This window comes from Sapajus apella, unplaced genomic scaffold, assembly GCF_009761245.1.
Source record: "Sapajus apella isolate SASKATOON/1434 unplaced genomic scaffold, GSC_monkey_1.0 scaffold51, whole genome shotgun sequence".
NCBI lineage: Eukaryota > Metazoa > Chordata > Mammalia > Primates > Cebidae > Sapajus > Sapajus apella.
The window spans coordinates 15,187,245-15,198,216 of record NW_022436991.1 but is presented as its reverse complement, the minus strand read 5'-3'; the positions used below and the strand labels follow the sequence as shown (position 1 = coordinate 15,198,216).

The window sequence follows — 10,972 nt, the reverse complement described above, 5'->3', positions numbered from 1 at the left end:
CTTCCCGCGGGTGGGAGCCGGGACTCAGGCGCGGACGCTGCTGCCATCTAGTGGGAGATGCCTGCTACTCCTCTCGGTTCCTAACCCCAGGGTCCTTCCCGGCTGAGCACTGAGGCAGGTTTGGGGGAGGATGGCGGAGACCCCTGTGCCCCTGGATCTGGAGACACAACGCAAGGAGGAGCCTCAGGAAGGAATAGCGCCCCCAGGAAGTGTGCATTGCCCACACTGCTTTTCCCCACTGTGCCGTGATTCCCTCCGGTGTATAAGGGAGACAAGAGTACCTGCCTCTGGATTGGGCTCAGTGGCTCACGCCTGTAATCCCAACAGTTTGGGAGGCCGAGGCGGGTGGATCATCTGAGTTCAGGAGTCAGAGACTAACCTCACCAACATGACGAAACCCCGTCTGTACTAAAAATACAAAAATTAGCCAGAATGTGGTGAGCGCCAGTAATCCCACTATTCAGGAGGCTGAGGCAGGAAAATCGCTTGAACCCAGGAGGTGGAGGTTGCAGTGAGCCGAGATTATGCCACTGCACTCCAGCCTGGCCGACAGAGTGAAACTCCATCTCAAAAAAAAAAAAAATGGAGTACCTGGCTCCAAGGATCAGCCCAAGGGTAAATGAATCAATCTGTGCAAGGGACTTGGTCATAAATGGAGTCCAACCGGCATAGTAATAAGTGTTCAATAAATGCTATGTGCTGGGCATCATGGCCCATGCGTGTAATCTCAACATTCAGGGACACTAAAGCTGGAGGATCACCTATCAGGAGTTCAAAACCAACCTGGGCAACATAACAAGACCTTATCTCTACAAAAAATGCAAAAATTAGCCAGGCATGGTGGTGCATGCCTGTGGTCCCAGCTACTCAGGAGGCTGACGTGGGAGGATCACTTGAGCCCAGGAGTTAGAGGTTGCAGTATGCTGTGATCACACCACTGTACTCCAGCCTGGGTGACACAGTGAGACCCCGTCTCTGAAAATAAATAAGCCAGGCGTGGTGGCTCACTCCTATAATCCCACCACTTTGGGATGCCAATGCGGGCGGATCACCTGAGGTCAGGAGTTCGAGACCAGCCTGGACAACATAGTGAAACCTTGTTTCTACTAAAAATACAAAAATTAGCTAGGCGTGGTGGTGCGTCCTTGTAGTCCCAGCTGCTTGGGAGGCTGAGGCAGGAGAATCGCTTGAACCAAGGGGGCAGACACTGTAGTGAGCTGAGATCATGCCACTGCACTCCAGCCTGGGTGACAGATGGAGACCCTGTCTCCAAAAAAAAAAAAAAAGAAAGAAAGAAAGAAAGAAAATAAATAAAACAAATATTACTTGTGGCTGATCCAAGCAAGGGGTCATTGGAGGCGTGTGGCCCTGTGCTGCCACCTCAAACTGTGCCTGCTGTCCAAATGAAGCTTCCCTTAGTTCTGGCTTTCAGCAAGATGGCCCTGCCACCATCCCTCCTCTTTGTAAATGCTGGGGCTGACACCGTTATGGTTTTATCATCAGTGACATTTCAGAGGATGAAGGCCTCTCCTGTCCTCTTCTGATGAGGGTGAGGGATGAGGGGGGGCTCCCAGCTCCTAGCACTTTCTCCCCTCACCCCGAAGTGCCATCAGAACAGCTCTGGGCTGTGACATCACAGAGCCCCCACCTCATGATAGGAGTCATGAGGCTGAGACCACAGCTGCTGGTGTGGGCGTGGCTGGCTGCGCTAGGGGCCATCGAAACTGGTGAGAAGGCGTCTTGGGAGCAGCGGGAAGGCAGGCAGCTCTGGGACATAAAGAGTGATGCCCGCCTAGGGACTGAGAACCCAACCCTCTCCACTCTTCTCTCCCATCCTGCCGGTCCCACCCATCCCCCAACAACCAAGGGCCTTGTCATGGCGCCCTCAGCTGACTCTGAGGGAAATCAAGGCCCTCCACATCCACAATAAGGCTGGGTGGTCTTACAGGGTCCCAAGTCAGCCCCTGCCTTGAGAATTAAAGGCAGGGGTCTGCTTGGCCGTTGTCACAGACTTTGCTTGGGTCCTAGCACCCAGACCCAAGCGTGCCAGGGCATCGGCCCTAAGGACAAAGTCTCCAAGCTTCTTGGACAGACCTGACTTCTTTGATTATCCAGACTCGGACAAAGCCAGGCTCCTGGCTGTGGCCCAGTTTATTGGAGAGAAACCTGTCGTGTTCATTAACTCAGGTATGAACCAGCTTGAGAAGGAGCCTCCCTCCCTGCTGGGTCCTGGAGGAGAGCAGCCCTGGACCCATCCATTGGGCCATCAGAAGGGAGTTAAGGGTCCTGCTTGTCTAGCAGGTTCCAGCCCTGGACTCTTCCATCACATCCTGGTGGGCTTCCTGGTGGTGGTGTTCTTCTTCCTCCTTTTCCAGTTCTGCACCCACATGTAAGGCCTGCCCCCTTCCTCCGACCCTACCCACCTCCACCTTCCTTGGGAGCGTCTGAAGACCCCAGTCCTAGCGGGGCAGTGTGTGACCTCCCCACTCTGATCTCCATGCCCCACAGAAACTTCCAGAAAGGGGCCTAAGGAGCCAGACAAAGGCCCCGGACTCAACCTGAGCGCCCAAACGCATCTCCTCTCCTGTCGATGAATAAAAGTCCCAGCTTTCCTCCTCCCTAACTGCCCAACAGGCAGCAAGGGGGGTCCTACCCCCTCTGTGTTTCCCATAGCCCAAGCCCCTCACCTCCTCCCTTCCCGGCCCCAAAGAACTTAGTGACGAGGGCCTTGGTGGCGTTCACGTTCACGCAGATCGTCTTTTATTAGCGGTCTGTAAAGCACCTCCCAGGGTCCCCCGACCCCAGATTGGAGGAAGCCTTGAGAGGTCAGTAGCACCAGGGACATGCCAGGGCTCGAGGGCACGATGTGCAGCTGATGGTGAGGGACGGGGTGCCCCTCGCCTGCCCCCGGGGTTGTCAGCACTGGGAAGGCTTGCAGGTAGCAGCCACCTTCCAACCCCAACCCAACAGACTAGTTCAAATTTGGGTAAATAAATAAAATAAATAAGATTCCTCAAGCTGACCTAACTGGAGAGGAGCCACGGGTCACTTGGGAGACCCGAGGGCCAGTGGGGGTTAGTTGGGGCGTCCTCTCCTCCCAGGTGATGGGGAGCCTGGGTGGGGGGTGGCAGCGGAGGGGCTGGGATGGCCTTGGCAGCAGTGCCTTCCGACATCCTGACTCCTGGTTCCCCTTGAAACCCTGTCGATCTCCCCCCCAACAAGCCCTCCCACCCTCAGTGGGTGGGAGGTGGTGCCCCCGCCCCTCCTCCAGCGCAGGGGTGTGCAGGAAGTGGGCACGGTGGGGAGAAGAGGTCCCCTGTCTCCTGCCCTCAGCCCCTGAGAGATGGCGCCTCTTCCCTTTCGGGCTCTTCATCAGTCCTGGGGCTCTCCGGACAAGAGGGCCCTGGCTCCCACACCCTGCCAGCAGCCCCAGAGCCCTAGAGCCCTGTCCCCGTGGGGCTGAGGGTGGGGAGGGGGAGGGTCCTCAGTCCTGGGTCTGGCAGGCCGGGGGCGGCCGGGAGCGGGGCCAGAAGAGCCGGCAGGCCCCGCGGCAGATGAGGAAGAACCAGTAGAGCTGAGGTGCCAGGAGCAGCGCGGCGCCCAGGTTGACATGGGCTGGGATGGCCAGGGGCACTGCCAGCAGGGGCAAGCCGGCATGGCGCCCGTAGGCCCAGTACAGGTAGGGGAAGAGCAGCACCCGGCAGCACAGGAAGCTGAGCAGCATCAGGGCCCCGTTGACCTTGTGCAGCAGCGTGTGCTGCTGCTTGTACTGCAGGGACACAGACGTGGTGGCAGCGGCAGCAGAAGGGCTCGCCCCTTCCCCGCCCGCTTCCCAACTCCCCACTACCCCAGCAGGCAGCTCCTCCCAGACCAGACACTTTGCCAGGACACAAGCACCAGCTCAAAGGGCATGGAAAGGATGACAGAGGGGCCAGAGCCCTCGGCAGCAGCCCTGGAGGTCCCTCCCCTTCTTGGGCTCCCACACCCTCCCCTGCCCACTCACCTGGATGAGGATCTTGCCAAGGCAGACGAAGGGCGTGCTGACCTCTGCCATCAACATGCAGCCCAGAAAGAAGTCTCCCTTCCCCTGTCGCCACACCTGAGCAGAGAAGCTGGAAGGTGAGGGGCTGGGGCTCTCCCTGGGTTCTTGGGCAGCCCCTGCCCTTCCTCTCTCCCCTCTGTCGCTTTTGGAGATGCTTGACTGTGAACATCAGAACACCTGGGTGCAAAGCTTGGCATGATGACTCACGCCTGTAATCCCAGCATTTTGGGAGGCTGCGGCGGGCGGATCATGAGGTCAGGAGTTTGAGGCCAGCCTGGCCAACATGGTGAGACCCCGTCTCCACTAAAAATACAAAAACATTACCCAGGCGTGGTGGTGGGCACCTGTAATCCCAGCTACTCGGGAGGCTGAGGCGGGAGAATTGCTCGAAATTGGAAGGCAGAGGTTGCAGTAAGCTGAGATCGCACCACTGCACTCCAGCTTGAGCAACAGGGTGAGACTCCGTCTTGGGGTGGGGGGGAAGAAAGAACACCTGGGTGCAGGAGCAGGTCATGACTTGGCTGCCTCCCTCCCATAGTCCTGCAGAAAGACTGTGTTCCCTACATCATGTGTGAGGAAACTGAGGCTCAGAGACATGCAACCACCCATCCAAAGCGCCACAGCTGGGCATCGTCCAGCCCGGGGCCAGGCTGCCCCCACACTCTGCTGCCTCTTGCAACTGGGCTGGGCTGTGAACCCTACTGGTCCACAGCTTTCCCTGGGAACACGCTGGGTCTGCTTGTCTGCTGGTACACAAACCCAGGGCTTCCCAGGCTCCTGCTGGCACCCGCATCACACCCGCCCAGCGCTCCGGAACTCACCACCGACAGCGGGAAGCACACCAGCACCATGGCGGCGTGGTGGAGCACCATGAGGAACTCCTTGTGCAGGTAGCCACGCGCGATGGCCCATGTGCTGCCCGGAGCTCTGGCCGCACCGTCGTCCCCTCCATGCCCTTTCACCTGGTGCTTGTGCCAGTGACAGAGGAACATGGCGTAGATGTCATAGATGAAGTAGGGCACAGCAAACTGCGTGTAGGCAGAGGACAGCCAGTGTCTGTTGGGCAGAGGAGGTGGGGAGCAAGGAGGAAAGGGGTGCCAGTGAGCGGGGGTGGACCTCAGGGGTCAGCTGGGCAGCCCTGGGCATGAGCGGAGTCTCGGGTACAGTGAGGGATCCGGAGGGTCACACAGTGATGCAGGTCAGGCAGTCACGCAGCTAGTAAGAGATGGTGCTGGGATTCAAACCTGTGGCCTCAGAGCCCACCCATGTTCCTCTCTCTCTGCTGTACAGTGAGGGGAAAAGAAGAGACCAGAAGATGCCCACAGACAAAAGGGCACAGATAGAGTGCCAAAATAAGCCCAGGCCAGGCAGGTGGGACCTTGCCATGGTTATTTGTCCTAACCTTACCCTGAGGTGAGGATCAGCAACAGCTGAAGGGGCGAGAGTGCTAGAGAGAGAGGTCTCAGGAGTGGATACCTGTTCCTGCCTCCCAGGGCAGGCGCTCTTCCAAACCTTCGCATGCATGCACTTATTTACTCCTCCCAAAACCCTGTAAAAGGTAGGTGTGGCCATCATCCCCACTATACAGATGAGGAATTGAGTCACAGAGGGGCTAGGTAACCTGACCAAGGAGGGGACACGGGAAGTCTGGCTCCACAGCCCTCACCCTCAGCCCCACTGTCCCCAGAAGATCTCAGAGGCATCAGAGGCCCTGCTTGCTGGCAAGTGAAAGGTCTTCTCAGTGCTGTTCGCCCTGCCCCAAAGTGACCCAATCTCTTGTCTGTTTTGTGTCGTTTTTCAGGGACAGCCAAGCGTTAAGGGGAAAATGCAGAGCAAAAGGAGCCAAGGACAGAGAAAGTTCCACATACTTGGAGAGTAAACAAAAATGAGAAATGGAGAATATGAAAGACAGCATTTTTCTTCTGGAGTCAGCACATTGGCAGTTTCTCTTAAATCCTGTAGTCCTGAGACTGGTCTGGGGTGGGGGCAGGAGGTCAGAGAGGCAGGCCCTGGGGAGCCTGTCCCATGAGGGGGAGGAGGGATGAAAGCAGAGTCAGCCAGAGGCCACCACCAAACATGAGGTGCATGGAGTGAGCCGTAGAGAAGCTGGGGCTGAGGCCTCTGAGGCTGGGGAGCCTGGGGCAGCCAGCTTGTGAAGGGAGCCAGCCCACTCTCCAGCAGGGACAGTACCAGGGAAAAGAGAACCGGAGACCGTGGTGCAGTGGTGCGGAGCTGAGGCCAGGAGCGATGAGAGGGGAGGGATAGCTTTGGAGAACATGAGGTGGGAACACAGGGAGAGAGGGTCCAAGTGGCCTGGAGGAGTCAGGGCAGGAAGCAGCCCAGCAAGCTGGCCCAGGGGATGAGATGGGAGATGGGAGCACTGGGCTGGGGCAGGAGACCAGGAGGGGCCACCAGGCCCTGGGCTGCAATGTGAGGTGTTAAATCCCATCCCCACCCTGTCAGCAATTAGGTGCTCAGAAGTCAGAACAGCTGCTGCCCTGGATTAACCTGGATCCCCCCCCACCTACCTGAGGATTAAAGTGGGGAGGAAGGACAGGAACAGACACAGGGGGGCCTGGGGAGCAGCGGGGGTGCAGAAGCCAAAAGGTGACCTCTGTGTGTGAAGGCTGGGGAGGAAGCACCGGATCCCAGGCTTAGCTTGGAGCAGGGATGGGAAGGGGCGGGCAGAGGCCTAGAGGCAGCCAAGTCCCTGGGCAGGGTCTGAAGAAAAAGTTAAACCAAGAAGTATCCTCCAAGGCGGCCACCTAACTCAATTACTCTCACTGAAGCCCTTCCAGGAAGGGCCAGCGCCTTACCACAGAGGAGGCGACTAATCTTCAGGAAAAGAAGAGGCAAACAGAAACACCCCCCACCGGGGGCATCTGGAGAACGTCCCCTGGGGCTCAGTGGCTGCCAGGGAAGGGAAGCAGGGCTGAAAGCTATGAGGAGGGCGTTGTGGATGCCTCCCAGACAACTTGCAACGGGCCGACTGTGGGTCACCTGGAGTGTCCGTCAGCACCACGGACAGGGCACCTCTCCTCCCCATCCTCCGCCTCCTTGCCTGCACACCTCTGAGCCTTTTTGGCAAGCACCAGACACTGCAGCAGCTGCCCAGCCACAGTTTGGCCTCCTCGCCCTCATCTCCTCCCCCACTGCCTGGCGCGTGTGGCCTTGTGCGTGTCATCTCTCCCATCTCCTCTCCCTCACGTGTGGAGCAGGTGCCGAATGCCTGGATTCTGGGAGGGGCTACAGGGTGAGGGTGAGCCTGGCATGAGGAGGGGGCGCCCCACCTGGGTGCTGGCTGGAAATGGGGTCTGCCTCCTGGGGCAGAAGGCTGGAAGGAGGTGGGGAACCCGCCACACCACAGGAGACCTGGAAGCTACTAGGAAGTGCTTTGAGGATCCTGTCTGATCCCCACTCCTTCCCCACTTGGCGCTGCCCTTTAAGGACAGGACGGGATAAATTCATCCCCAGGTGCTGAGTTGCAGCTATTGCAGTCAACTTGCTCCGGCCCAAGTTCAGAGCTTAGGGACCCCGGACAGAGTTCCCTCCAAGATGTGGGGTCTTCCGGGGTCACTCGTACACACCAACCACTGGCACCTGGGCAGAGGGGTCTCGAGGCACTTACTGGTCATCGATGATGTGCTTGCAGGAGGTGGAGACGATGTAGCCGGCGGTGGAAGCCATGATGGCCTGGACAGAGGACACCAGCCTGGGGGAGAGAGGGGCACGCTAGAAGCACCGAAGGGAAGAGGAGTGTGCCTCTATTTCTCCTCGTTGCGAGTCTAGAGACTGCGCTTTGAGCTCAGCCACTGCTTGGGCCAGTCCTTGCCCGCCTTCTCCAAGGCTGGGCTAGCCTGAGATGTGCCCCACCACCGCCACCTCACAGCCCTCTGGCCTGCTTGGCTGCTGTTCCTCAGTCCGCCCCCCTCCTCGCCACCTTCTCCCTTCCCCTTCCCTGTGTGTGGAAGCCGAGTCTCCCTCTTCTCCAGTCGGCAGGGAGGCTGTCCTGAGGTGAGACTCTGCCAAGAGTGAGCTGCTGGTTGGGCCTCTCCCCAGAGGGGACTCTGGGCCAGTTCCTGCCCTGCTCAGCTGCCCCGTCATGACTCGCGCCTCACTCTGGCCCCTTCGTGACCCCGAGCTCCCCAGTCAATGTCCCACCATCTCCTTGACTGCCACCAGCCTCCCCTCCACACTCCAGCCCTGTTTAGGGCTGTTTAGGGCTACCATCCATGCCTCCATCCCTGGCCCCCAAACACTCGCCCTGAATGACACCTAGCTGTCTGGCCCAGGCCTCGGTCCCCAATGTCTTATAGGAATGTCTTCCCTACCTGCTGGCCCTGTTTTGGAGGGTGGGAGGGTCTATGGGGAAGGAGAGAGAGGCAGGCTGAACACTAGTAGACTAGATGGCCCGGCTGGACGAGGTCTCCCAGGACAGCAAGCAAGGCAGGCAGTGAGGAGGGAGGAAGCTTGGGGGTAAAGCCCCAGATCCCCGCAGGAGCTCCCAGTCCCCACCCACTGAGGGGCCAGGGAAGTGCTGGGTCCCTTCCATCCCCTGAGAAGCCCAGGAAGCCGAGAGGGGCTGAGGTGAAGGGAAGCCGTTTACCTGGCTGAGACAATGACCGCGTCGGCCTCCTCCCAGCGCAGCTGGGGCAGCCTCTGGAGCGTGCTCTTGGAGAGGAGGAAGAGTCCGGGGAACACCACCCCCCCGGCCACCATCGGGGTCAGCATGGTGGATCAGGACTTGGGCAGGGAGGCAGGTGGGCCGTGAAGGGGCAGGAAGGCCAAGCGGAAGGAGTTAGGGGTGGAGAAGGGACGCCAAGCCCAGGAAGGACGGAGAAAACAACGGGTAGGGGCACAAAGGGGACAGGGCGGGGACGGGATGGGGCCAGGGCACCAGAGCCGAGAAGGGAGTCCGATGACACTGGGGAGTCCGGAAGGGGCCGGCTGAACAGAGACGGGGGGAAGGGAGGATGGGAGAAGGGGAGCAGGAGCAGGCCAGTGAGGGATGGGGAGAGGCGAGGAGGGGACAGCTTGCTGAGGGACAGAGGAAGAGGGGACAGGAGGAGGAGGGTGCAGATGGGGGAGGGGAGGGAACCACCAGGCAGGTGGGGAGGGGAGGCTTACGTGAGAGGCTGGGAGGGCCCGAGGAGGCGGGGAGGGGGTGGGGGTGGGTCCGGGTGCCAGCCCCGAAGGAAGGAGGTGGGCGGGAGGGAGCGGAGGAGCCGCCGGGCTAGCGGTCAGCGGTCACCGCCACTGTCCCGGCTTCACTGCCTCCTCTTGCTGCCGCCCTGGCCCCGGTCCCCGCCGCCCAGCATCGACACATGGCACCATAGAGACTTCGTGCCCAGCCCCCTGCCCCCTCGGTGGGGAGGGGGGGGGGGAGGGGAAGTGACCAGCTTGGGGAGGGCGGGGGAGGGGCGGGGAAATGGCACCGACCAGACACCAAGAAATCGGACCTGCAGCAGCGTCTCCCCATGCAGCTCTGAGCCACAGCCGCGCGGCTGCGACAGAGATGGGGGGAGCAGAGAAAGAGGGAGGGGGAGGCCCTTAAAGGGACAGCAGCTGCAGTGGCACAGGGGGCTGCTGGGGACAGGGCCCTGGGGAGGGCCAGCTCTTCTCTTGGGATTAAAGGGGGCCTGAGGCTCCTTGGCCAGCTGGGAGGGGGCCCTGAGCCCCCACCGGGGCCTGACCCTGTTTCCCATCAGCACTTTGCAAATGCCTGGCATCTCCCCCCTCGCCAAGGCATCCCTCTGTGGCCTGCCCCGGGTCCGGCTTCGGGTGCCCACTCCAGCGGAAGAGAGGGTTCCCCAGGAGAGGGAGCAGGAGCAAGTGGTGCTTTCTCAGAAGGCTGAAGAAGGGAATGGGAGCAAAAGCATCTCAACGTAGCATCCTCAGACCCAGAGGCCCTTCACTGGCCGGCAGGAGAGGAAGCTGGCACTGGCCAGAGGGGACACCTGACTGCTGCCAGGCTGCCTGGGTCCTGTCTGCCGCAGAAGCTCCCAGGGCGCTGCGCCTGTCCTTCCCACAGGGCCAGCAGCGGCCCTGAGGCTCCTCTCATTGCAGGCATCGGAGCGGCAGTGAGAATGGAAGAAGTGCTGGGGAATGGGGGAGGCTGCCTCTCAGGAAGTTCCAGGGAGCCCCAGGACTCCTGGCCCTGTTCTTCAAGCTGCCCGCCCCTCCTGGCCTCCCCTAAATTTCCAGCCCTCTAACGCCCCTTCCTCTGCAACGTCCACAGGGAGCCTAGTTTCAGAGTGGGAAAGGATCCCAGCGTGGGCTGGTGCAAGCCCCTCACTGCCCCATAAAGAAAATGAGGCCTGGGGACCGGGTCAGGGTCCTGCTGTGGGGCCCGAGCCAGAGGCGCTGCCGCCTTGGACTTCTGCCCTCCTGTCCTGATCCCAACTGTCCTGTGAACTTCAGCATGGCAAAGGCCTGCTCTGCAAACTCCTTGGGCCTCCAAGCTCAATTATCAACTCTGTGCTTTACCTTTCTCTGCCCAGAGCCCACTCCTCGCCTTCCCCAAGAAAGGCCTGGGACTGGGATTTGCTGTTTTGTGCTGTCCTCTAGCGGCAGTCTATAGGAAAGCCCCAGGAAGTCTCACCTTAAGCCGATTTAGAGCGGGTTTAGAGACAATAGTGGACCTGGCTCCTGACCTCAGCGCTTCACCGGAGGGGGAAAGGGTATCCAGCTCCCTGAGTTTTCACTACATGCTAGGGACAGTACCAGGTGCTTTCTACTGATTCTTAATCTTCCTACATGGTGGTATCCCTGTTTTATAGAAGAAACAGGTTTAGAAATTTTGTGGGGTTTTTTTTTTTTTTTTTTGGTCAGGGTCTCATTCTGTCCCCCAGGCTGCAGTGCAGTGGCATGATCATGGCCCACTGCAACCTCAACCTTCCCGGGCTCAAGTGATCCTCCTACCTCAGCCTC

At 59.7% G+C, this 10,972-nt stretch overlaps 2 protein-coding genes across 2 annotated transcripts; one reads left to right on the top strand and one right to left on the bottom strand.

Annotated features, from left to right (window-relative positions):
- The first annotated feature begins 1,488 nt into the window (after nt 1–1,488).
- CUNH16orf92 (chromosome unknown C16orf92 homolog) lies at nt 1,489–5,944 on the top strand. Its single transcript, XM_032243128.1, is given in 5 exon segments — nt 1,489–1,727; nt 2,029–2,187; nt 2,302–2,394; nt 5,333–5,409; nt 5,844–5,944. Coding segments are annotated over 5 exon segments (591 nt in total). The 5' UTR covers nt 1,489–1,543; the 3' UTR covers nt 5,922–5,944.
- Nucleotides 2,733–9,529, bottom strand: TLCD3B (TLC domain containing 3B). Its single transcript, XM_032243127.1, has 5 exons — nt 8,649–9,529; nt 7,671–7,754; nt 4,864–5,098; nt 4,004–4,099; nt 2,733–3,769 (listed from the first exon to the last, which is right to left on the bottom strand). Exons 1-5 carry the CDS (start codon nt 8,771–8,773, stop codon nt 3,485–3,487), a joined length of 825 nt encoding a protein of 274 aa, XP_032099018.1. The 5' UTR covers nt 8,774–9,529; the 3' UTR covers nt 2,733–3,484.
- Between the last annotated feature and the right edge of the window lie 1,443 nt (nt 9,530–10,972).

Excerpts from the sequence above, each read along its gene's own strand:
- TLCD3B (XM_032243127.1), bottom strand. The coding sequence starts at position 8,773 with ATGCTGACCCCGATGGTGGCCGGGGGGGTGGTGTTCCCCGGACTCTTC. Across the intron at positions 7,755-8,648 it reads GCGGTCATTGTCTCAGCCAG|GCTGGTGTCCTCTGTCCAGG; the intron begins GTAAACGGCTTC and ends TCTCTCCCCCAG. Across the intron at positions 3,770-4,003 it reads TTGGCAAGATCCTCATCCAG|TACAAGCAGCAGCACACGCT; the intron begins GTGAGTGGGCAG and ends GTGTCCCTGCAG.